This window comes from Artibeus jamaicensis, unplaced genomic scaffold (assembly GCF_021234435.1).
Source record: "Artibeus jamaicensis isolate MK-2021 breed Jamaican fruit bat unplaced genomic scaffold, CSHL_Jam_final contig_3126, whole genome shotgun sequence".
In the NCBI taxonomy this organism is placed as follows: domain Eukaryota; kingdom Metazoa; phylum Chordata; class Mammalia; order Chiroptera; family Phyllostomidae; genus Artibeus; species Artibeus jamaicensis.
The window spans coordinates 16591453-16618681 of NW_026521723.1; the positions used below are offsets into that span (position 1 = coordinate 16591453).

The 27229-nt window shown below is 46.3% G+C and overlaps 1 protein-coding gene across 1 annotated transcript in view; it reads left to right on the forward strand.

The window, feature by feature from the left end:
- The first annotated feature begins 1034 nt into the window (after nt 1-1034).
- The window catches only part of ARHGAP31 (Rho GTPase activating protein 31), a 101174-nt gene continuing 74979 nt past the window's right edge, over nt 1035-27229 (forward strand). The window contains exon 1 of the mRNA XM_037158725.2: nt 1035-1812. Coding sequence (XP_037014620.2) covers nt 1713-1812 — 100 coding nt within the window. The 5' untranslated portion in view covers nt 1035-1712. The remainder of the gene's footprint in view (nt 1813-27229) is intronic.

Genomic DNA, 27229 nt, shown 5'->3' on the forward strand with positions numbered 1-27229 from the left:
ACGTGAAAGCTCTTAACTCTTTAATGTTGGCAATTAATTAAAAAAAAAATTGAAGCATGGTGTGTGCCAAACCAAACACATCTGTGGGCCAGATTCTACAGGCAGGCTATCAACTGTGACCTCTGACAAAGAGAGGAGGTTAAGGGTGAAAGTTCATAAACTGTCTTGATGATACATAGTGGGATAAGTGACTGCAGAGGTACTCGGTAACTAAAATACTGTACATAAAGCTCTTGCCAGGAATCTGAGCTGAATGAATGTCCCTACCCTTCAAGTCTATATATGGATTTGAATTTATACAGGAAGCTTCATCTAAACCTCGAATGGTTAAATCACAAGAACTGGAGTGCTTACTATGTGCTGAGTGCACAGAAGTCAAAGAATTTCAAACCCAACTGGGGAAGAAAAACCATGCCCTCCTGAAAACGACAAAGTTACGAAGGAACCTGGGAGACTGCTTATCTTCACATTATGCTAGATTCGAATAATCAGAGTCAACCTAACTCCTAGATTCTTCCCCCGACCCCATCACTTCCATTTAGCAAACTGCAATAATGCATGTGTGTGTGAGCGTGTGAGCTGGAATCTGAGACCGGACCCTTCCCTCACGTGGGTGGAGCGCTGGCTGGGTTGGGGGCACCTGGGCGCGCAGAGGAGGCTAAGAGTGGCCGGTGGAAACCGCGCCCTGTCAAGTTTCTCTGCTGGAATCCCTGCCTTTGTTTCTGTCATTACTCTCTAGGGGTTTGTGTGGGAGGGGGCAGGCACCGAAATAGAAAGTGTCCCAGAGACGGTGACGAGGAGGATGACAACAAGGCAGGACTTTTTTCAGTCCCACCTTGCTCCCGCCACCCAGAATGTCCGCGCGCCGCCTCCTGCCTCTTCAAAGCGCAGTCGGCGGCGCAGGAAGCCGGCGGCTCGGGCGGCGGGTCCTGCTCGGGGAGCCGCGGTTTCCTCCGAACTCCGGGCTGCGCGGCCGTCTCCGGAGTCGCCGCGCGAGTCCGCGCCGAGCGCGTTACCCCCCCACACCCCGCACTGCGCAACCCACCCACCTACTTCCTCCGCTCCGTCCTCTCGCAGGCACAGAGCTGCCAAAAATTTCCACCCTCCGCCCCCCTCCCTCGCTAACTTCCTTCCAGCATTTCCTGAGCTGGATGATCCTAGGATTTGTAAGACAGGAAAAAAAGGAAGGCGCGAGGGCGGGCGAGGGAGACAGGATGCTTGCTTTTCGCGTTACCGAGGCCGTCTGAAGGCACGACCGCGGGCGCCGGGAGGAGGACCCTCGCCACCCCGCGCCGTCTCCCGCCCCGCGCGGCCGCCGCCTTCCCCGCGCTCGCCCCGGGCGTCCAGAAGGGCGGAAAGCCAAGCTCGCCCTTCCTCCCCAGCGGAGAAAACAGCCGAAGACACCGCGGGAGCCTGTGAAAGTCCCTGGGACTCCAAGTGAGGAAGTGACACTCCCTGGCGAGCCGGCCCGCAGCTGCCAGCTCTGCACGGCCTCCGGCACCGCGGCCCTGGAGGAGCGCGCGGGGGATTTCAGGCTCCGCGCCGCCCCGCGGGGTCCGTGCGCACTGCCCCGGGCCCAGCTTCTGGTGGACGCCCATGCGGCCCCCTCGAGCCGCGCTGCAGCCGGTGATCTAACCCCGGAGACAATCTTCGGCGCGGTGCCAAGCAGAGGGGAGGGGGACACGGAGGGGCAGCCTCTTTGGGACTAACTCATGAAGAACAAGGGTGCCAAGCAGAAGCCGAAACGAAAGGGAGCCACCAGCGCCTTTGGCTGTGACTTGACCGAGTATCTGGAAAGCTCAGGACAAGATGGTAATGTGCCTTCGCGTCTCTACCCCGTTCTTTTTGTTTGAGGGAGAGATGGACTCTCCTGGGGTGCGTTAGAGTCAGCTCACAAGTTAATGTATTCCAGGCCTGTGTGCTCATTTTACTATTTTTTTTTTTTAAGAACAATATGATTCTTAAGGTGCACAGCGCTGCCTCCCCGACGTGCAGAGGTAGTGTCAATCCTTCCGTTGGTCTCACTTTTGCCGTTAATGGGCGGTGCTGCTCCCGTTTAACTGGCTATTTCTGGGGGTGGGGGTGGGAGCTGGAGAGGTCTTGATTGCGAACTTTGGATATCAGAGAGGAGGGCTAAGGGCTCGGTCTGTGGGGTGGTTATCAGTGGGCCTCGCTGCAGTCACAGTTGTGACCACCTTGGGTGTCCTTCTCGGGCTCTCCAATTTCATTGCTCACATCTTTTTTTATTAATGTGCTGGAAGGCGAGGGGTGCGGTGGATCCTGGCTGGGGGAGTGGTTGCACAAACATTTTCTGAATTTCTGAACTGATGCCAAATATAATACTACCTCCCTCCGTCCTCTTCCCAGCCCCCCAGACCCTCTACCTCCTCCTGGCTTTCAGATCAGCATTTGGTGTGTCAGACAAGAAGGGTGTTGAAAAAGGTCAGAGGGCCTTGATTTTAAAATAGTTTAGATAGGGCACGTAAAAGAAAAGGAGAGGGTCTCTGTCTTCAAGGTCAGATTGGAAAAGAAAATAGAGGGAATCCTGCAGAGTAGAGACAATTCAAACGTTTGTTGGGGGAGGGGAAAGAAAATAATGCAAAATACAATAACAGCACTTGAGGTTAGAAGCGTTTAATCATAGGAAAGTTGGGGAAATTGAGCATTAAATGAGCCCTTTTGTAAGGTTGACTGGCCCTGCATTTAACCGTGACAAAAAGGCCTTGTCTTGGGAAACTTCGGTGAGAGAGAAAGCCATCCACTATGTGGGCCGTGTGTTTATTACACACACATAGGTACAACAAAAGGGGTAACTGAAGGGCCGCTTAACTGTGCGGAATAATTCTGCCTCCAGGGACCTAATCTCAAAAATGGTGTGATTAGCTCATATCAGATGTGCACCTCAAAAACAGTGCAAGGCTTTTGTTTCGGTTCCTTCTTTTTTAGAGATTGAGCACCACCTAGTAATTTGCAGTGGTGTGATATTCCTGTGGTGTTCTGGAGTTCAGAGCCTGCTGTGTCATTAGGACAAATGGCTTAGTATTTTAGAGCTTGGGGGACCATAGGTTTCAAAACTGCCTCTTTTAAAAGTGAGGCGTAACTGAATCAATTCATTTCCTCCTCTCTGACAATCTGGAGAGGAACTTTGAAATCAAATGGCTTGGATTGAGGGTTTTTTTTCTTTCTTTCTTTCTTTTTTGAAGGTGGGAGAGCACAACTATATATTTTAATGCTACCCTCAGGAATTCAGAATGAATGTTCCCTCCACCTGTTTTTGCAGGGGCCTTCAGGTCACCGTCCAGGTACACTCTCAGTGTTCCTGAGATGCCCCCTTCAGCACTGTGGGTGTTGTGCTGGGCCTTCCCTCTAAAGCTGCGACAATTGCATGGGGGTATTGGCAGCCCTGCCCCGATTCTCACAATGTCATAGATCACAGGATGAGCCAGGAACCCAGGGTTCTGTGGAGACACCTCAAAGCCAGCCTTACTCAGATTTTCTTTCATTTGCTTTATATTTTAGGGTTCCATATATGTTTCATTTGGGAAAAAAAGAATGGGGTTACTGCTCAAAGAAAAAAGTTGAAAAGCAGTTCCCAGTGTTCCCTGCTCTGGGGAGGAGGGGAGGAGCCCAGAGAGGCGCACTGACCTGCCTGAGGTCACACAGTTAATCATGAAGGATGCAGAGGGCCCTGGCCTCTCAGGCTCCTTTCCTCTCCCTGGCTTCCGTGTCTAGGCCAACATTCCCCTCTAATGATTTTTCCCCCTAAATTGAAAGCAGACAGCCCTGCCACGGGATCAGCAAACTTTCAAGACTGACTGACATACCTGAATAGAGTTCAGCTTTGAAATGAAAGGAAACTGACCTACTTAATCATCCATGCACCGTCATTGTGCCATGTGGGAATCAGGCACACATAATAAAGTGCTTATATAAATAAAAGTAATTAGGATTTCTTCGTTCCCAGATCTAAATCTAGTTAGGTGGTTGTCTCTTTTTTTGTTACAGTGTAGCATCAAAGTCAGTGCTAATAATATTTTCTCTAAAACAATGTATCCTCCTTATGGGTTTTCTGAAACATGGATTGGTTAATAGACAAGTAAGTCCAAGGCCTGGACTCTGCTTCTAGTGAGGACAAGCTGACCTGGGCCCTGTCGATTTGCTCACCACCTTGAAAGTTCAGCCCAGAATCCTGAGGGTGACAAGTCACCATGGTAACCAGGAGCCAGAAGGCCGGGGAGGTCTGCAGAAAACTACGTCATGGTTTCTTAACCTTACAGGGCAAGGGTACTGTGATGGGTGTGGGTAGAGACAGAGAAGAATGGGTTTGGGTCTGGGAGAACAAGGCAGAAAGGAAGGACAGAAGTGCAAAGAAACCAAGAGAGGCCCTGTGCTTGGACAGGGAAGGGAAGGCCAAGTTGCTGGAGGACAAAGCTGGTGACAATTAGCTGCACGCAGGTAACCCTGAGGCTGAGCATAGAGGATGAATGCCATCGACTCTTGTGATTCGTTGTGGCCCTGCTCTGCTACCTTCAGCTGGACAAGTCTGACAAGGCAGGGTGTGTGGGTGACAAATAGGTGTTCAGCTTAGCGCGGATGTTGCTCAGGGCCAGCTGTCATCCCTAATCTTTAGGAAGCTGATGAAAAACAGAACTCCTTTTTCTTAGGAAAACACACACACTCGGATTGTGTATACAGTTTTTGTGGGCATTCACATAGATGCCACGTGCAGGCCCTGCTGTTGCTCACCCCTAGCTGCACACAGGCCTGATGGGAATGACAGTATCGCCCTTTTGCTTATTTAGCCGCTTTTCTCCAGCCTGGTGAGAACACCCAAGAATGGCAAGAAGTTGCTCCTGGCCAACTTGGCAGGAGCCTCTTTTACTTCCCCTCCAACACGGTGGCTGCTGCCCCAACCCCCCGCTCTCCTCTAGGAACCAGATAACTTTCTTTTCCTGTGTGGAATAGAGGGGAAAGATTGTCTCCTCCTCACTGCTAACGCTGACAGTAGTAGTTTTCTTTCTCTTATTTTTGACCACTGTATACGAAGGCCCATGCTTGCAGCCATGTACTGGAAACAACATCATTTTGTTGCCTGTGGTTGGGAGGCTGTGGGTGAAGGCCAGATTGCACTCACAGGCATTTCCTACCTCTCCCCTCTGACCCAGTTGCGCTGGGTGATGTCAAGGGACCAGTGAGAGAGCATTGTCAGGAAAGCTCTTCTGCCTCCATGCTCTAAGGGCTGAGGACTCTCTCATCCTTGGAAACAATCTTTGTCATTCTACTAATACCCTGGTAAAAAGTGATATTGCTCTGGCCCAGTGGTTCATCATGATGGTGGCACATTAAAAGAATGATGTAGGGAACCTAAAAAGCAGTTGATGCCCAGGCCCCGCTGCTTAGACCAATTAAATCAGAGTCTCTTGGTGCCCAGATATGGGTACGTTTTAAAAGCTAGCTATTCTGCCCTTGCTGGTGTGGCTCAGTGGATTGTGTGCTGGCCTGCGAACCAAAGAGTCACTGGTTCAATTCCCAGTCAGGGTACACACCTGGGTTATGGGTCAGGTCCCCAGTAGGGGGCACACGAGAGGCAACCACAAATTGTTGTTTCTCTGCCTCTGTTTCTCCCTCCTTTCCCTTCTCTAAAAATAAATAAGTATAAAATCTTAAAAAAATAAAAGCTAGATGCAGTGCAGAGGTTTATAGAACATTTCCCCTCAGATAAGTAGCCTGGGACATTCAAAATATACCCTTTGAACATTTGATAAGAACTGTGGGCTCCCATTTTTTTAAAGTTTTTATTTATTTTTTTAGAGAGAGGGGGAAGGAGAGAAACATCTATGAGAGAAACATCCTTGTGCAAGAGAAACATTGATCGGTTGCCTCTCACACACCCCTAACCAGGGACCTGGCCTGCAACCCAGGCATGTGCCCTGACTGGGAATTGAACCAGGGACCCCTCAGTTCTCAGGCCAGTGCTCACCCCACTGAGCCACACCAGCCAGGGGAGAACTGTGAGCCTTTATATTCCTGAAGATTTTTTTATAGTTGTTATCAGATTGAAAATGGAAAAAAAGAGAGAGAAAATAACATTTGATTTGAGGGATAACCGAAAGTTCATAACAAATACATAAATGCTCATTACAAGTATCATTTTAAATTTGATGAAAGTAAGATAGCCCCATAAGTTCAGAAAACAAGGGTAAGACAATGGGCACTTTTAGATGTAGTTGTTCTCCATTTCTGAGGCTAAATCATTTTTTCATTTCATTTATTCACTTATTTAACTGATACGTATTAAGGCACTGTGCTAGCTAGTATGGGAGAGAGAGAAACATGTACCCCCCAGATTCAAGAAATTTACAGTCTAAGGGATGGGAACAAACATTCAGAAACTAATCGAGCTTTGAAATTGGCTGTCATGACTGGGAAAGGAGAAAAATGTGAAAGCTTTTATCCACAGTTAAATAGAGGAGATACCCAAACATAAACAGGAGCAACATCTTAGCAAAGAAAGTAAATATTTTTCTGTTCAAGATAAGGTTTAACAAATGGAGAACCAGGGCTGTGCGCATTCTCTTTGGCTTAGTTGTTTGCTTCCCAGAATCTCACCTGGTGCTTCATCATCACACCTCCCCTGGCTAAGTCTTCATCCTTTGAGTCTCAGCTGCTTTTGGAAACCTTCCCTGATCCTTCCAAGTCAGGTGCCCCCACTGGGGACTTCTGTTAGAAGTTCCAGAACTTTACTGCCTGGGATAGTATCCCAACTTTGCCTGCCTCCAGCTGAGGGACCTTGGAGCAAGTTAGTTACTCCCTCTGGGCCTCAGTTTCCACATTTGTGAAATGGGGATAGGAGGACTGATGTGAAGGTGAGTTAATATGGGCAAAGCACTTAGCAGAGGGCATGCATATAATAAGCTTTGAATATTAGTTCTTATTATCCTGACACCCTGGGCTTGCTCTAGCATAACTACTTACCACTCATGACTGAATGAATGAAAGCTCCAGAGAAGTAAGTAAATGATGTGATCAGATGGGTTAATCAGTCACCAAGGGAAAGCAGATGGGCTGCCCACTGAATAGAGAGGGCAGTTCACACAGGCCCATGGGGAATAGACCATCGCCGTACGATAGGGGAAGAACAAAATGTCAATCTGAAACTGCAGGGCCCTCAGAAAGATCTGAGAAAAAAGCCCAGCCACTCCTGGACCCACAGGGAACTGAAAAAGAAGATAGAGCCTGGAGGTGGAGTTTGCGGGGACAGAACAACAACCTCGTGTGTTTGAGTGTGGAGGGGAACCTCCAAAACTGGGCTCCCAGAGTGAAACAGGAAAAACCAAAAGAGGAGAATTAAGACTTGAAACCTGGAGCAAACTAAAGCCAAACTGTAACTTACTCTGTATAGCCTGGATATGACAAATAACCCACACAGAGAACAGAAACAGCCACTTCCGCCTACTCACATCCCTCCTCCTTGCCCACTCTCCAGACCTCTGCCAAGAGTTCCTTGACCACAGGCATGGTCTCCCCCGTCCTCCACCCCTCCCCAACACCACTGGCAGCCACCCAAACGCCTTCCAGCCTCAGGAGGCCCAGTCGTTGGGGCTGCTAAGGAAGCCCACTCCCCTGTTGCCCCAGACCGGCCCTGAAGCCAAGTGGACTATAAGCTGGGGCAGGAGAGAGCTGGAGGTCTGGTCTTATGCTGGGCAGAGGGAAATGTTGAAACTAGGAACACGTTTTTCCACAGGCAGTGCTGTAAGTGGTGGATGAGCTCCCCGATGCCATTAAAGCTGTAGTTTTTCATGCATTCTTTTTGTTTTTCCCCTGTTCCATTAGACATCTGTGGACTAGCCTGAGAACCTTTTCTGTGGGAGTGGAGAAGAGGGGAGAATACATTCTGAATTCAGCAGCTGATTGACTGAGGCAGTTCTGAAGTACTTGCTTGTCTCAGGGAATCACCTCACTGCAGAAAGTTTCCTGGGATTTTGTAGCAGTGGGTAGAACAGGGCGGGGCTGAAAGATCCAGGACTCAGTCTGGGGTCAAAAAGCACCCTGGCCCCCACTCCTTCTCCATTAGATTTTCTAGCTGAGTGTTGTTGAAACAGTAACAATAGACCCTCTGGTCCAGGGTGCTTTGTGTTCATTCCCTCCAGCACCGATGGACCAGCTGAGTGCCCCACCAGCCTGGCGTGGCAGGATTCCACTTCTCTGCTTCCCCCTGCCTGGTTCCTTCATGCTAGTCTGGAGCCCTGCAACATGGAGCTACTTCTTTTTTCCTTTGCTTTGTTTTTCACTCATTGCTTGCCATGTATTTAAGCCATTGTGGCATTTTCCCACTTATCCCCACCCTTCAAATTAATATTCTTTTTGCTAATGGCTGCACGTCCCACCCAGTTTCCTGAGCTCTTTCTCACTATGCCCCAATGCAATGCCACTAGTCTGACTAGTCAGACTCGACTAGTCAGACTAGTCGAGTTTAACTAGTCTGGCCTCCCTCAGTGGGCTGGCCTCGGGTCCTTATTAAGGTGGGGCCACAGCCTGATGAGACTTCAGGAGTCCAGGTAGCACCCTGTGTCCCTCTAGTCTTCCCCAAGGTATGCAATTTTAGCTAGGATTTAGAACAAAGGACTCCTGGGAGAAATACATTGATTGAAGGTCAGGAGAGAGAGAATAGGCACTGGTACTAGACTTTTTTCCTAAGAGCAGCTTTTAATAGAGAAAGATAACAACATTAGGCTTCTGGATGGCTCCAGTGAGAGGAGGAAGAGGCCTCCAAAATGAAGGCCCCAGATCAGGTCTGCTTGTTGTTTTTATTGGTAGAGTTACTATCTGCATTGATTGCTTTGTCTGTGCTAGCCGGTTTACACACAAAAGTAGTATTTTGAACATTGTAAAATTGGGCTCTTTTATTGCCATTTTACAGAGGAGAAAACTGAGAGGGAAGAAGTTAAATTACTTGTCAAGAAAAATACAGAGAGAGGAAAGGCAGAATGTAAATCCAGATCCGTCTGACTGCCACAATGTGAACACACAATCTCCCAGAATAGCATATTTCATAATTTGGCATTTACTCTACAGTTTTGTAAAAAGAAAAAAAGAAAAGGCAAAAATAGCTTTTTCTCCCTTTGTCCTTCCCCCAACGTAAATCATTAATAGAAATAATAACAACTTATACTTGCATAACATTTTATCCTCTGCAAGGTGCTTTCCACACATACATTCTAAACCTACCACCTTTGAAGTCCTACCAGATCCCTCCTTTTCCTCCCAGGGCCCTCCCTGCCCTCTGCTGCCACAACACAATTCTCTTTCCCTCTTGGGACACCTGCTGCTTCAGAGTCAGGGCCACCCAATGTGGTCTTCCCTCTACCTATTACTGTTTCCTAATTGGCTGTGTGTGTGCAAGTCAGTGGTGAGCTCCACTGAAGGCAGGTGGCATTCGGCAGCTCACACAGATTTGGAAGCTCACTCTGCCTCTCAGGGTGAGCCCTGCCTGTGGCCAGCACACTGCAGTTGATTGATTGACCCTATTTCCTGCTCAGGAAGCTGGTGTTAAATCCTTTCTAGGAATCTCAGCCCAGAGACATTGCTGATGTGCTGAAATATCAGGCATCTAAGATTGTTTAAGATTCCCTTCGAAGGCTCATAGCTATTCCCTGATAGAAACTGAGCTCAACTTTGCACAAGACACCCCAGAAACACTGCCTTTTCCTAGAGCCTCATCAGTTACTCCTTGGTATGAACTGCATTCTTGGCAGGGCCCCAGAACCAACTGAGTTTCTGGGATCGCATCTCAGGCATTCTTTTTTCTAGTGCAAGCTTGGCTGGTGCATGCCAGGCCCTAGTCCCACACCCATGGCCAGATGCTGGCCCAGGACGCCTTTGGGGACCCCCTCTCTCCCACCCCCAGAGGGAGAGGGGTGAATGTCATAGAGAACAACATACAGCAACTCTTACTCTGATAGACACCAGAAAACTATTTGACGTGTAAGGTAGGATTCTGGCAAACTGTAAATAAATCTGTAGCCTTCAGGAAAGGCAGCTGAGCTAATGTGTGTAATTACACAAATTTCTCTCCCTGGCTGTTCTTGTTTTATTTGGAAATAATCTTGTATAGAGCTTTAAATTCAATGCAACAAATATTTAACAGGACTCCAATATGCTAGACACCGTTGAGTTCCAAAGATGCTCTCAAGTTCCTCTCAGCCTAGTGTGCTCAGGGCCATAAGATGGAAAAAGAACTGAAAGAAGAATGAAATGAGGGTTCTGGAGGTGTGCAAGCAGGGGATGTCAACCCGTGAGGCAGCCAAGTGAAAGAGCCAGCAGACAGGGCAGTTGTTTATACGGGGGAAAAATCAGTGAAATGATAAGCACACATCATCTGGCTGTGAGGAATGACAGAGACACGGGAAGATGGGGTAGTTGGTTTCTGCAGACAGGATACCAGATGGTTCTGCCTGACACTTGAAATTGGTCACACCCTCTTGCACAGGGGTGGGGGGAAGGGTAGACATTTGACTTAGAGTGGCCAGGCTTCATTAGGGCGACCCTGGTTGGGGTGACAGAAGCTGTCAGGCAGGACAGCTGATAATACAAGTGGCAATTGGTTTAACCGAGTCTGTACCCTGCCTCAGGGCAGGAGCATGGGGGATTCTGTTAAAAGATAACACTTGAAAAAATGATGTTAACTGATGACCCTAATTATGCTTCTTGATTAAATCTTGCTGTATGGCATAAATGGGAAACCTTGACCTCTCCCCATTGCCTGAGGAAATTTCTGTCTTGTGCTCCATTTTATATATGTAGACCAATTCAGAGAGGTTAAGTAACTTGCCTAATGGCGTCCAGCCAGGAAATGGGAGATGCAGGAATCAAACCATGTCTGTCTGACATTGAATTCCCCTTCCATGGCTTTGTCTCCTCTGGACCCCAAACGTGCATAGCTAGGCTGGTAGTAAATCAGGGTCTGATATGCACAGCTCCGTTTTACTGTGCTTTGCCAGAGTGATAAGTTCAGTAGGATTTAGTTAAACTTGGATAAAACCTCTGGCAATAGAGTGTCCCATCCCCAGTTTTTCAAAGTAGAATATTCAGGTTCCAAATGGCAGGATTCTGAACAGAGACCATGCCCTGTTACCATAAGTAGTCCCTTCCACCACTTCTTTCCCATCTGTTTCCGGCATGCTGAGTGTTATTGGGAAACAATGATGTCAGCTCTTCCACATAAATCTACACCTCCCTGCCTACCCCTCCCCTACAATGCATATTTTTGTTCCTCTTTCTGGCTTTTGTCTTGCTGTGCTGTTCTTTAAGGATTCATGCTTTTGGCGTTGATTGTTGGCTTTCTTTTTAATGAGTTTTAGTTATTTAAGCTTCACTGTGGCCTTCAAAGTGCACATGCTCTTTTGGGTCCATATTTGGAAAACCCTTTGTTTAGCTAATAGCTAGAACGTGGGCCTGGCGTTAATGGAGAGGAGCCATTTTGCTTTCTGGAAAAGCAAAGCTAGACGCGGGCCTCAGGCTCAGGCTCAGGCTCAGGCTCAGGGCTGAGGACGAACCATCTTTCAGGGGCCCTTGGGGGCCGCAAGAAAGCTGTTTAGACCCAGGGCGCAGAATGAGGAGCTGAAGGTCAGGAAAAATGTCCACATCAAGTAATCTGGTTTCCCTCACCCCAAGGCTGACTTTCAAATGGGACCTGATTTCCTCGGTTCCTCTCTCTTTACTGTCCCTTAAGACATTTGTTTCCAAAATGAAAGGATGGGGAGGGGGGAGGCATCCTGCAGGGAGAGGGGCTGCGGGAGAGTGCGAATTTTAAGTTTTGGGTCCAAGAGTCCTGGACCTCACTTTCTCAGCCTTGGGCAGTGATACTCAACTTTATTGGACAGAAGAACGACTGAAAATGTAGTTTTTATTTTTAAAAATAGTAGGTGAATTGAGTGCGGTGTTAGGAATACTCTTTAAATTCCATGTCAGACTCCTTGACAGGAAATGGGCCTCTGATAAAAGTGCGGAATGGGCGTGTGCGCAGGTCCTGTAGCGTCTGGACCTGCGGAGAAAGCGCCTCTCCCTGGAATGGGTTCTGCGGTCGGCAGAGCTGCGGGCTGTCCAGTGCGACTGCGGGGCAACACTGAGGCCAGTCCCGCAGGGATTCTGCTTTTGCAGGGCTGAGCCGGGGGCCCAGGAATCCACAGTTTCTAAGGAGGGCTCCTAGTGATTCTAACTTTGGCTACTTTGTAAAACATTGAGTTAGCCCGTAGAAAGAAGCAATGAAGGGAAACGACATGATTTTTATTGGCTTTGTTACACTGTTTTATAAGGGTGGGCAAAAGCAAGTTTACAGTTTGTGAGTACGCAAAACAGTTCATTTTTGTATATTTATTTTTAATTATTTTAGTACTTATTTGTATTACAACTGTAAACCTTCTTTCGCCCACCCCCGTATAGTGCCCAGATTTTCAACAATGAACGTGTTTTTTTCCTATTTAGAGTGAAAACAATCTGTTAAAATTATTAATGGGAATGAGGTGTCTTAATTTACTGAGTTTTCAGAAAGCCCTTTTGTTTTGATCCTTATTTTTAAAAACCTGTACAGTTCTGTCAGTTTGCTTTTCTGCCTGTACAGTTAGTTTTCTGCCTTAATAGATGCAGTTTAGGGAAAATCAGTTATCCTCTCCTCTGAGAAACAGCATAACATGGTTGCCATGTGGCTTTTTTTGCTGACCGTTTTCCGGGGCTCAAGTCCCAGCTCTTCCAAATGCTAGCTTTGTGACCGTGGACAAGCTCCCAAACCTCTCTGTGCCTTACCTTCCTCATCTGTAAAGTGGGGATTATGATAATAATAATACCTATGGAATGGGGGTTGAGGATTAAATGAACCAGTGCACTGCCTGGAATTTAGTAAACCTTCCATAAGTGTTCATCGTGGTTCGCGTTTTCTTAGTAATTGGAAATCTTATGGGGTTTCAGCCTCATCACTCGGAATGTGGGTCCTGAGAACTGCTGTAGCCGATGTGGTGGTTGAGAGAGCTGCGAACGATATTCCAAGGCTCCCATATGTCCCTGGAGAGTTCTCCTCTTTTTAAAAATTCTCTTACATACACACAATTATTTATTTTCTTTGGTTGAATGCATAAAATGCTAGTTTTTTTTCTTTTATTTTTTAATTCAATGATTTATTTATTTATATTTAGGTACTTGTTTTTTGTATTAAGGGATTTTAGCATTTATTTTTTAACATATTATGGTATAAGAACATTGTTTTAAAGATTTTATTTATTTCTAGAGAGAGGAGAAGGGAAGGAAAAAGAGAGGGTGAGAAACATCAATATGTGGTTGCTTCTTGTGCACCCCCATCTGAGGACCTGGCCCACATCCCAGGCACGTGCCCTGATCGGGCATCGAACCAGTGACCCTTTCATTCATAGGCTGGTACTCAGTCCACTGAGCCACACCAGCCAGGGCTGGTAACAAGAAATTTTTTAATTAAAAAAAATTTTTTATTGTTGTTCAGTTACAGTTGTGCTACCTTTTTAAGGATTCTTATCTATTGATAAGTATTTCTGGGGTGGGACTATTTCAAACTTTCTAAGTTTTACCTTTTTTTCTTCCTTCTTTTCTTTTTTTAGTAATTAGAAAAAGAAAACAACCTAAACACAAAACTGAAAAGAAAAAAAAAAGTTATGGGAAAAGGTTAGCATTGTAGTGACAGCCATCCAAACTTCTAGTTCCGACCTGTATTTCAGGAGAGTTATAAATCTGGAAAACGAGCCTGTCTCCATCATTGATGGAACAGAGTAAGGCCTGGGTTTTCACTGGCCCGTACGATGTTTCACAAATGCCCATTTCTTTGTTCTGCAAATATCATCTGGACGGTTGGTTGAATGAGGCAGATCTGGCTCAGTCTTAGGCGGCAGAGCATATGGACTGAGGGATTCACACCACATTTCTCAGGGTTGAATCTGTGTTCATTTCTCAGTGCTCCATTTGAAAACAGGAGCTTGTACTCAGACATATGTGTCTATTTAGGAAGGCGATCGGGATGGTGAAGTTTAGAACTTCATTACCTCTCACCTACAGCCACTGTCACCTCTTCCTAAATTGTCTCCTCCTTTGAGTAGAAAGAAAATGAGCTCATTGAAGACTGGGGCCATTCCATGTTCAACTGTGTTAGGTATCTGTAGGGTGACATTAATTCTGACTCAGAGGAGCTGGGTCATCTAAGATGATTGGAATCCGAGTCATCTCTGCCTGAAGGGAAGATATTCCAGACAGAAGAAACAATGTATAAGCAAAGGTGTTGGGGTGTAAAATAATATGGCAGGATCGGCATTCTTAAAAGAACAAAGAGAACAAGGGTGAAGCCTGGACTAGATTTATAGGAGCAATGGGCTAATTATTAAATGACCATTTTAAGTCTTCTAGGGAAAAAAAGAGTGGTGAAGACAAAAGTGCCAGTTTAAATAACAGAATGATAAAGGAGGAAGAAGCTTGAGCCACATTTATAGCTACTGTGTCCCTTCTGCTGTGTTTGCTGTGGCTGTTGAGAAAAAACTGAACCCCAGCCTAGGAATAAACTTCCTGCAGGTGGAAGAGAAACGAGATGCCCTGAACAGCTATAGCCCAGAGTTTCTGAGCTTATTCCATACCTTAGGAAATTCCATTTTTCTCTGTCTTGTGGATGATAACCAGAGCAACGTTTAACATTTTATACCCAAGTTTTATTTGAGATGAAAAATTTTACAGTGTTTCTTCCCACCCACTCACTGGTCACATGTCTACTCTGTCCCGCCTCCTATTCTTCTGAGTTCCTGGAGCTTCATTCTTGTCACTCCTGCAGTTTAAGAAACCATGAAGCAGATACCAGCTCCATCATTCGTACTAACTCCCCTCCTGGGTGCTCTGCTGAGCATGGCCCTGTACGCTCTCATTCCACTATGGGATGGCTGTCCCCTCAGACCAGTGTCCTCCCGAGCCTCCCAGGTCCCCATCTAGGAGGAGACCTTGGGGTCCCTTGGAGGTGGGTCTCCCCATCCAGTGCCTGCCTTGCCCCTGCCAGATTCCGAAACTCCAAAAACTAAAAATACTTCAGCCTCTGCTGGCAGGCACTCAAACTGATTTTGTCCATTGCGACTGAGCAATGCAGGCCCAGAAGGGAGTAAGACTAGCAGGCGGTCAGCTGCTCCCTAGGGGCTCCGCTCAGACTTGTGTTCATGCCGCACCAGGGTCATGGTCGTCTCCACTGCCCTCCCCAGAATAGCTCCTTTGCCAATACTCTGCCACCCTGGACTCCTGAGTGGACTGGCCGGAGTAATGACAAAAATGCAGGATGAGGTTTTAATAAGGAAAAAACACCTGCCACAGGGACAAGCTGTTCTCTTCCCTAATAAAATGTCATTGTAAAAAAGTTTTTCAAACAATACAGAGATTTGCAAAGTGCTACGTCCCATCTCACATCCTTGCAGTGCCGTGTTCATCAGTTAACAAGCTGGGCCAGACTCCTGGAGACCAGGTCTGTTGGCGGAACTTTCTGCAACAAGGGAAGTGCGCCCTGTCTGCACTGTCCGGTACTGCGGCCTCTGCCACCTGTGGCTGTTAGCACTGGAATACAACTAGTGCTACTGAGGAACTTAACTTTAACTTTTCATCAATTTAAATTTGCATTCCCGCATGTGGCTAATGCCACTGTGTTGAATAGCGCAGAGAACTTTGTCAGTGTATATACTGAAAAATACGTACAGAGAATGATTTTCTTTGTGTTTTTCTCATAAAGTTACAACATACATGTGTTCCGACATGTGCTGTTTTAAATAACAGGAGATCTTGGAGCACTGTCCCTTTTTGTAATTACAGCTCAATCTCTTTTTAATCACCACATGAGATTCTGATGAATTGATAGTTTTAGTGTAATTTTAACTTTTAAATCATATAGCACATTCCCAAGGTTCAAAATGTATAAAAACAACTTCCCTACTATCTGCATCTTTAGCTTCTGTTCCTCACGCCAGAAGCAACTAATGTTAATGTTCTAAGCTTTTCATAGATAGTCTGTACATATACAACCATATATATATATACTTTTTATAAATTACTGTAATTTTTAAAACATTTCTTTCTATAGGAACCTTACCCTTTTTATAAGTTTTTCATAAGGCTTCTCATCCAAATACTGATCAATTAATTTAGTATTTATTGAATATGTCATGAGCCACACCTCATTTTCATTGACAATTACTGTTATCTGTATTCAATATTAACACTGTTTTCCTTTGCTTATGATCGAGGGTGGAACTTGCTAGCCCATATTCTTCTAATTCTACCTTAAACTGTTTTCCAGCATGTGGGAGGGATGTTGGCCTGTCGATCCATATTCCGTCAGCTGGAACCTAGGACGCAGTTAAGGCTGAGCCTGCGAGCAGAGAACAGTTAGAAGCTGCCTGGTCCACCCATTGGCACAGTCCTGGCGTCTTGACCACAATGCCCTGGTCATCTGAGCCACAGCCCAGCAGAGACCACAGACACCCAGGGTGAGCGGCAAAAGCCAAAGAAACATAGGTGGCACTGGAACATGAAAAGTTGAATATATCTATAGTTTTGTAAAAACATTAGCTTGAGTATGTCTTAAAGTAGGATCAGAAGTCAGTTATGACCATAGATTCTTATAGTGGGCAAAAGAGAGTGTCTTAAAAAGAGGTTGTCACCAGTGTCACTCACTAAACCCTTCCATGGCTTCCCAGTTCTCTCAAGACAAAATCAACTCCATAAATAGCAACATGGTTACTGACCCATCACACCCAGACACCTGCCTCCTCTGCAGCCTCAGTGGACACCACCTCCACACTGGTCACCTCCCTGGCCACACTGTGCTTTCGTACTTTACTCAAAAGCTCTCTGTTCCTCTCACTTCCGAGCATTGGCACATGCTCCCCTCTCTGTGTAGAACACTTCCTCTCTCTCTCTCTCTCTCTCTCTCTCTCTCTCTCCCGCTCTCTCTCCTTTTTTAGCTCCACAGCAGGTCTTGCCAACTCCAACCCATTGCTTGGGTCTCCGTTTGGATGTCTCATCCTTCAGGACGCCTTCCTGAGCCCTATGATGCAGGGCTAGGTGCCCCTCCTACATGTTCCCATTCTGTCCTGTTCCTTCTCACTATTGCTCTTGTCACACTGAATGCACCAGTCTCTCCCCCACCCTGTCAATGCCTCACTCTAGACTCTCCAGAGTAGACCCTGGGTCAACTCTGTGAGATCAGGAGCTATGTCTCCTGCTTCATCTTGTTATCACTGGTGCCTCGCAAAATGCTCTTAAAAATGTGTTCAGTGAGTAGGTGGATTCAGGGGAGGGCAGTGCTGGTGGTGGAGTGGAGACAGAGGGGTGTGTGATGCATGGATATTTTGCACATGTGTGTGCCTCTGTCACGTGTCAATGTATATCCAGTGTGGAGACTGTGGAGGCAAAGGACGAATCCACTGGTAGGGTTTAGGATTGAGTCCTCACTCAGCAAATAATTGTCATCTGGTCTTAGACAAGTCATCACACTCTCCAAATCTCAATTTCCTCATCAAAAAAGGCAGGAATGAGAATTAGATGAGCTGCTATGTGCAAGGAGCTTTTAAAATGGAAAACAATTACTATAATTATCCTGCAGTGTAAACACGTATCTCAAGAAGGGCAGAATGGCCTTGAAGGCTGTGTTTACTGATTTGCTGTGAATCTGATGCCTCCTTGTAGACATTACCAACCACCACATTGGAAGGAAGTCAGGAGAGCTGTTTCCCTAAAGTAACCCACCCACACAACCTGGTGCTTCCCCCAGCCCTGCCAGCTCCAACCATCCACTACCAGCAACGGTTCTTCAGGGCCTCCAGGTCCATCTGGTGGGGGCACAGCTGGGGCTCCCAAGGCTGCTCCCTTCACTCCTGTGCCAGGAACATCCCATGCCAAAGGCACACACAGAGATAAAGGAACTAGAAGCTAATGTGTCATGTTAGAATTGGAAGAACCTTAGAAAATCGCTAGCCAAATCTCTCATTTAACACAGAGAGAGCCTGGGGTCCTGGGGAGGAGACTAATTTGCCTGAGAGGATGCAGGCGGCCAGGTGATGCTTCCAGCTGCTTGGTGGCGTTGGCCTGAAATAAGAGGTCAGTGTGTTTCTCAGGAGCGTCCCATATCAGGGATCTCTGAGAGGGGATAAGAGGCTCAGATGATAGTGCCTTTAAGACAGAAGGAGGATTCATAAGACTGCCACCCAGCTTGAGAAAAATATCCTTTATCGTGTAGTGCAGCTGGTTAAAAAGATAACATATACTTAACTGGCAGAGAAATGTGGTCAACAAAATTTGAATTAAAAAGTTTGCAAAATAACCCATACAGTATAAATCCATTTTGGTAACTATATATGTAAGAAAAAGTCTGGAAGAATCTACTCAAAACACTAACAATGGCTTTCTCTGAATGGACACCTCTTTTCTCTTTCTCGTGCATACTCTGCTGTGTTGGCTGAATTTTATAAAAATGATGAACACGTATAAAGATTCTACTTTAAAAGGACAGAAAGGTATTTTCATTTTGTAAAAACATACGTATTCCCTAAATCATTCCAACTTTCTTTGCTCTGATTTTGTTTTCCTACAAAAGGATTGGTTTTTGTCACCTACAACTTAGTTTCCTGAGTGAGGCCCTATCGGTGCAGTGCCTAGACCCAGTGGTGAATCCCTATTTAAAAAATGATGAAATTGCCATTGGACTTCACAGAGTCATCCCCTAGGAACTTGGCTGCAGAGAACAGATCACTCTCAGATACGTGCCAAACTCAGGTTCTGATTCTGCCAAGGAGAAGACCAAGCCCTTGGCCTGTGCTGACTGCACGGAGGCCCAGCTTGCCCCAGGCACACACCCCTTGAGATTCTCCTTAACACTTCAGCTGGACCCACAGCCTTTATGGCTACTGCTTGGGACTCAGGGTAAGGCAGTCTTGGGAATCTTTGGTAATGCATCCTTGAATCTCTGAAATGGACAAAGAGAGAGAAGGAGAGAGAGGTCTTGTTTGGGCTTGAGGGTTGTACAAAACTATGTCTAGCTGGCTGCTCTCTCCACCAGCTGATATTCATAAGAGACTTACACAATACCGAGAGAGTGTGAGACAAATTTTATTTTGGTTTGTGAAAGTGAAATCCAAGTTAATCGAAAGACAGAAAACCTGCCAAGGCTGGGGGACAGGAGCGGGGAGTAACTAACCCTTCGGTGGAACTTATAAAGAGTTCTCACCAAGTCATCTCAATTGTCCTTCACAGTCCTGTGAGTTAGATGCAGCAGGTAATTATTTCACCTGCTGTACAATGAGGACATTGATGTTCTCCAGGGACACAGAACTGGTAATACCAAATCTGTGGCCTTTACTTACTGCTCACCAGGAGGCATGATTTTTGTATAGTCTGCATGTTTATAGCTCTGGCTTAGGGAATGAGAAGACCTGTGTGTTTGTCATGTAACTGTAATTCCCTCATCTTCCTGAGCCTTAACTTCCTCATCTGTAAAATGGAGATAATATAATACCTGTCCAGCTTGCCTCATGGGATGGAGATCTGACAAGATAATGTGCACAGAAAAGGTGTGCTTTGAAAATAGTGAAGCACTAAAGCAAAATAAAATATGATTAAATTCCTAGTACAGTGCTGAGAGACAGTGTGTTTGAGAATAACTTTCTCTGAACGGAACTGTTATTTTAGGATTGGATAAGCTTAGTACAGCCTACAACAACCTAGCAACCCCAGCCAGTTCGCTGCAGACGCAACCTTCTCTTTTCACACCCCCCGTAGATTCAGGTAGATTGGCAGCTTTGCAAGTGAAGTTAACCAGGTTTCCTGGAAGGAGAGGTGTCTCGACCAGCTGCCTCTTCTCGTTGAAACCCCCTGGGTTGGAGTGGGCTCCAGTTAGGGGCTCTTCCTGAAATAGTTTCTTTGGGACACGTATCTTAATCCTAAGAAATTGGGATTGCCTGCCTATTTTTGAGAGGTATTTAAAGTCCAACAGCCTTCAATCTGTGCTGTGCTTTTCCCACGGCAGGACCACTGGAGGGGCCTGCAGGGTCGTCCCCCCTGCTTAACCCGGAGCAGTCTGCTTTCTTCCGTGCTATTTGTTTTATGTTTCACGGGGAAATGTATCTGAACACAACACTTAATGCTTAAAAAAATAAGTTTGAAAGCCACTGCTGCCTACATCAGCAATACTTTTTTTTTGTCGTAGGGTCTTGCAGCCAGCCAACCATGTATCTCCCGTGCCTCCTCCTGAACTCCTAACATTTCCTTTCTCACACCTGTTGCCCTTAGGTTTGCCCTGGAAACTGTCCTGTGGATGTTTCAGGCGTTGTGTTGTGTTTCGTTTTGTTTGGGGGGGATAAGACATTTCACAAAGAGCCTGCAGAATATGCACACGAAGTCAGTTCCTTCGCCAAAAACAAACAGAAAAGTCAGCACCCATATGCAATGTGATGTTTTATGTTCTATGTGAGTTTGATATGACATGTGAAGTTTCCATTTTCCATGGAAACAGTAAAGAAATAAGGCAGAGATTCAGTGCTGGCATTAGCTTCGCGACATTTCCATGATCAGTTCTAAGCCTTTTGCCATTGCGGATAGACACACTTATGTGAACACTAGCAACATAATTTCTGGCACTACTGATGCGTCCCAATTAATGTGGGAGGAAAGGGAAGAGAGAAAAGAGAGGGGGGAGAGAAAGGAAGGAGGAGAAAAAGAAAAAACACAATCAGACGCTGGTACAGTAAAGTAACTTTAGAATTTTTGAAGGAACAACCTTTGCAAAGGGTGTTTTGTGTGGCAGGGAGTAGGGAGCCTCAGTTTCCCTGTCTGTAATATGAGGATAGAAGTATTTGCTTTATGGATTTCACAGGGATTTTGTGAAGCTCTGTTGAAACGGTGAATAGGAAAGGGGTTTATAGACTTAGGGTCATTGTTGTTTCTCCAGCTGAAGATTCATTTTCTTCCCCCTGTTCCTTGAACAGATGGTTTGAGGGATTAGGATCTTTCCCTCTTTCAATTTAATTTTGAAGCTTTGAAACTAAACCCAGCTGTTTCCACAGAGTCTTCAAATGCTAGGTCTCAATGGTTTTTCACTGGCCAAGATTGCGAGTCCATACAAATTACGTCCACTGGAACCCTTGAGTAATAACTCGTGTAGTAAGACTAACGTGAAAACAACACTAATGACAGAGGACTTGTATTCTAATCTCTTTTTACAAATATCGTTTCATAATTTGAATTTTGCCTGAAATGTGACTCTACCACTGTATAATGCAGGTTAGCAGTACTTGATTTTTCTTGAACCTCACATTATTCAGAAAAAATGGGGAGACACTTCACTTCCTGATCAAGTAATTTAGCCCAGTTGCACGGAGCCTAAAGAAGTGATAGTTCCCTCTTTTCTTGTCTAAGGGAACAAATTTCCAAATGATAGATACTATTTACATATTTTACTTAGACTTCCTCAGAGAGCTAGAACTGTGTAGTCTTGCCTACTCCAAATTGAATACTGTAGAATCATTCCCACCTACGATAATTTTGACTTAAACGTTCAAGTCACTGTCTAAAAATTCAAAAACTAAGCCCGGCTAGTGTGGAATGTAGTAATCATGAACAAGTATTCAATAAACAGGTATTTCTGGGGAAAAAATGAGAAGTGGTGAAAACAAGCTAAACTACATTCCAGAATGAAATGGCCATCTGTCTCTTGGTCCAGTGACCTGCACCTCACTTTATTTTACATACAGTTCACATTGCACCAAAAAACTGCCTTTTCCAAATAAGCAATGCTGCTGATATAGTCTATCTTGGGACTCATTGTTAAAAATCCCTCCCTTCCCCAGCCTTCTTTTGGGCAGTACCAAACAAACGTTTAACAACTGTGGAACAGATGTTCTCACTGAGAAGTTTCCAAAGCCAGGCTCAACCGTACCCCAACCAGAACAAGACATCGACCCCAGAGATTGATCTCCTGCTGTGGGTATTACGAGATAAGAGCACCTTCTGGGTTTCATCACATATTTTTATAAAGCAGCCTCTAGAGGGTTGTAGAGGGTTTTTTTGTTTGTTTGTTTGCTCTTTTCCTTTTAAGGGTGGAGTGAGAAAGTTCTTCCTTTTTGTGAGCCCAAGTGTCATACAAATGCTGATGTTTGGTGCTTGGATTTTAGTCAAAGTAAACAAATGCTCTCTGTTCTGCTATTGTAATTTTTAAATAAGATGGTTTCTCTGTCGCCTTCTTTGCTTTTGAGGAAAGGTATTAAGAAATCATCGCACATTGTAGCATAAGGTGCTTTAAGAAGATAACGTTTTGCTACATTCCAAGAGTTGCAGGGTATCAAGCATGACGGTGCCCGCCTTCCATCTAGTCACCAGTACAAAGTCATGTGCAAACATCATGCTCCTTATTTCTTTATTTAACCAGCAAGTATTTGTAGAAATTCTAACATTGTCCTAGTGCTGAAACATCCTATCTCCTGGCTCTAGTAGCCTTTAATTTTAAAAATCTGAGAAGAACCATGAGTGGTTCCTCCTGCCCCTTCTATAATCTATTCCAGTGATTGCAAAACAGTGATGAGGTTTGGGAGACTGGAAAGTGATGATGTTGGGAAGACCAGAGTGTTGTTAGGAGAAGGCAGTGACTCCACAAAGGTTCAGGATCTAGCCCTCAACCTAGCGGATGCTCCACCTCATTTCCAGTAAAAGGTGTACAGCTTTCAATTGGGGATTGGGGAGCTGGAGTGGAAAGTGAGGAAAAAGGCCACACATGGTGAAACCAGAAAGAGAGGTGAGGTCACCAAGGGATCTCCCAGGCAGGGGGAAGAATCAGGGAGGGGAAGTGGAACCACTCAAGAGGCCCAGACGGAGGGTTTTCTGCAAATGATTTGGTAAATTCCACATCCACCACTAGAAAATCTAGGTTTTGACCCCAGAATCTAGGCTTTGCCTTCTGCCATAATACAGGTTCTCGACATAGTCTATGTTCCATCAGTTAGTTTCAAACAGTATCTAGTGTAAGAATTACGTGAAGGAATTAATGAAGGCTGTATTCTTCATTCTACCAGATCTTCACATAAGACTAGAGTTCTCAAACCAAAGACAACCTGCTTCTTGGGTGTACTTTCTGCTGCTGTATAAGGATCTTCAGGAACATACAGTGCGTAGACATGAGGCTTACTTGATTTTCTCCCCTTCCCTCTTTATAGAAGAAGAATGGGCCCCGAATAAGGGACCACTTCATTGCTACGCATTGTCCAACCCAAACTAAGCATAACCGTTATCTGCTTGGGTTGAGATGCCAAAATGCTGTTATCGACAACCTTGGACCGATTACATGTTAAGTAATTATGTTCGTGAACATATTCTTTTCTTTGCTGTTGACATTTCCGTTCCAATGTTCTTCCCATCCACCTGCAAATCAACATGTCCTTCCCAATCTGGAATCAGCTACAATCTCATCGTCTCCTTTTTTGTGTATTCTAAAACTCAGATATGTGTCCCTCCTCTGGCCCACTGAGACATGTCCTCCCCTTTCATTAATATTTTAGATGTACAGAAACTGACCCATTCCCTTTAACTTCCACATACCCTTTTAAATTATGGAAAATATTTCAATTAATGGAAAAATTGCTCAAGTACATCTTCTTTCACCCAGAGAGCAATTTCATATTGTATATAAAATCACAAAATATATATTATATGTAACATTTTTGAAATGTTTTAGTATTTTAATTAATAATACATGTTTATCCTCATTGTACAAAAAGTGGAAAATATGTAAATGTTTTAGAAAGAAAAAAGCGCTTTTGTTCTACCACGAAGAGGTAATTTACTTCCAAAGTTTTTTTGTATTTATACTTTACACGTAATTGTGATTATATATGTATATATAATGTCGCTTTCTCACTTAACATTATATAATATAAGCTTTTCTAGTTATCAAACCCCACAAGTAACATTATTTTAAGGCCTTGTGATATTTTATCATATAAATATACCAGTTTACTCCTAACCATTATTGAACATTTCTTCGGAGTAGATTCCCAGAAGTAAAATTATGGGATTAAAAAGTGATTAGTCAGGGCTTTTTTTTTTTTTTTTTGCTTGGGAGTAAAGGAACTCAAACTACATAAGAAAAAGAAAAAGAGAATGGTGGTTATTGGTTCATATAAGCAAACCTTGGTAAAGGCAACGGCCCCGGGCTGTCTTTTAGCGACCTGGGGCCAGAGATTGGAATTTAACGTTCTGATTTGTCCTTGTCTCTGGAATGGGTGAGAGCACCCATTTATCTCTTACGGAGATAAATGCAAATAGCGATAATGCAGTTAAAGTGCCTCACAAGTTTTTTTACAAGCAAGCCTTTGTTTATTAACTTGCCTTGCCGGGCGGTTCAGCTTTTCACCCCGTTACCCTCCAGGCACCCGGCCTCCTCCCGGCCCGAGTTCCCCGCGGGTTCCCCGGGGGCGTCTCCTCGCGCGCCCCTCCCCCCACTTTACGCCCCGCCCCCTCCCCTCCCCCCCCCCTCCCCTCCCCCCCCCCCCCCGCCGGGGAGGCCGACGCGGAGAACAAAGGGGGCAGTGAGGGAGAAACCGCTGGGCTGGGAAGTGGGGGGTTGAGACGGGCCCGGGGCCTCCTCCTCCGCGGAGCCCGCCCTTCGCCTCCCTCGGGTCCCTCCGCGCCGGGCGGGCCTCCGCCTGCCCCTGCGGCCTCCGCTCGGGGACCCGGGTTTCGGGCGCCCGCGGCCTGCGGCTCCCCCCCCACCGCCCGCGCTGCCCGCTCCCGGCCCCGCCGCCTCCCTCCCCGCGGGGAGGCCCGGCGTCCCCGGTCCCCGCGCCTGGGCCCCGGGCGGGCACGGGCCCTGCCCGTCCGAGTCGTGGCGCCCGCGACCTGGATGGAGTGGAGGCCGCCTCCCGCCGATTCCTCCCCACGGAGACCGCGGCGCTCGCTTCCCCGGGGGCCCGGGCTTCCTCCCTCTGTCTCCGCCTCCGGGTTTCTGATCCCCGTTTCGGCGTCTGGAACTGTGCGCCCTGCGGCTGCGGGAAAGCCCTGCGCCCCCGCCGCTTCCCGGAACGGCTCGGGCGGCTCTGAGTCACCCGCCGTCCCCGCAGGGCTCTGCTCGCGCCGCTTTCCCGCGAGTGGGGAGACCCCGGGGGGCCGGAGGTTTCCACCCCCCGCACCCCCCAGTTCGGGGGGGTCGGGCACCTGCCAGAGGGCGGGGGCCGCGTGCCCCGGGGAGGGTGCAGACCCGTCTGGGCCCCGAGCGGGAACGGAGGGGAAAGGTGCCCTGAGCGTCGAGCCAGGGGTTCGTTTGTTTTTTAACCACGTCCGGGAAGAAGGAAAACCTGCCTGATCACAGGAAAGGAAGAAAGAGGATACATAAGAACTTATGGAAATTGTTTTATCGCCTCATGTGACAATCAGTTGAGGGAGGGAAGCTTATGGAAACACCAGAGGGGCCCGGCCTTGCCTTCTGGGGTCGGGGCGAGGCCCCAGATCTCACCCGCAGGGTGGTCTTGGGCGGGTCTGAGGTGCGGTTCTCAGGCGAAATGCGTACTTCTTTAACAGAAAATGTTTGTGTCGCTTTTGTGGCTCACATCCTTACTTTCAGAGGGAAGGATTTGTTTCCTCATGATGGTCTTCAACTACAATGGGAGAGTTCTTGTTTCTCCCCTCCTCGTATCTCAGTTACAGTCTAGTCTATTCAGGCTGTTGGTATAGTTTCCATCTTTCTTCTTTAAGTTTTTTGCCCTTCCCTCCAGGAAATGGGGACATGGGTGCCTAAGGAGATAGAGAGTGTGTACTCCTGAATGAAAAAGAAAAGTTAGCACCAGAGACCCTTTGCCACTGTGAGTGGTCCTTCAGAGGAATGTGGGGCTCCTGTCATTCCTGCTTGATGACCGAGGGATGAATCTCCCTTCAGGTCCAGCACGAGGAGGACTCGGGTCTGTAACCACATGTAATCCTGAGCCAGGACTGTTCCTGTAGACTCAGCCTGTCTCTCTTCTTTCATGCCCCCTTTTTAGAATGTATCTTCTTTAGCACCTGCCATCTCCAGGGCACTGAGCGTTCTCCATTCACTTCAAGTCCTGCCTGCCCAGAACAGTGGCCCACAAACGCAGAACCGTAGGAGAGATAGGGATCACGTAGTGTATTTATTTGTGTATATCATCACAATTTTAAGAGTCCAGATGTCCTTTCTTGAAAAGAACAGCCCTTTATACTGAGATGATGTTCTTTATAATTTTATTTTAAACTGCCTCCTCTATAATGAAATGTTAATAGTCCTTATTGTTGTTAGTTGATGTCCTCGCACCGGAAAATAAAAAATTAGTAATCCTATGTGATTCCCCCCAAATCTTATAACGTTGAATTATGAGTTCCAGAGTCTCTGGAGGTAGAATCAGGCACTGTATTACGAAAGGCTTCCCAGGGTTTTACAGTGAAAAGCCACACTTGAAAACAAGTGGCTTAGAGCGCCTCAGATGCCACTGTGCATATGACTTGCCTGTGGGTCTTGCGAGGATGTGGGTTCTGAGTCAGTAGGTGAAGGGCGAGGCTTGCTCCTGTTCAGATTCAGATGGAGGAGCCACTGGGTGGTCAGGAAGAGCTTCCTGAAGGAAGACAAGTATAGACTGGGCTTGAAAGGTTGCCCGAGATCTATCTGAAGAAGTGTGGGAAGAGCACTATGGCCTGGGTGGTGGACATGCCGGGTGTACTCTGGGGGATAGTGGCTGGTCCGATATAACTAAAGAAGAGAAGTTCTCTATTAATCTGACGTACACAATTTAGCACTTGGCAGTTGACTGCCTATTGGTTTTTGGATGCAGGTGTGTTCTTTCCTCTTTGAGATGGTATGTGCGGAGACCTGTGTTTTACTTCCTTTGGGCACACAGGGTGCCAGCACTCAGCAGGTGTTCAGAACATGACTGGAGAGGGGCATGCGCACCTGCTGTTCCCTAGGCCTGGGGTGTTCTTCTGATGTGCACCAACTTTTCTTACTCCCCTCCTTACTCTTACTTCCTTTAAGACTTTAACCTTAACTGTCACCTTCTTAGTGGGGCTGCTTCTGTTTAAATAAAATGTAAAGGGACTTGAGCACCTTATGCAAATAGAGACATCCTCTTTCTTTCCCTCCCACACTCCTTCCTGTTTTATTCTCTTTAGTGCAAGTCACCATCTAATGTACAAGTTTACCTTGTAT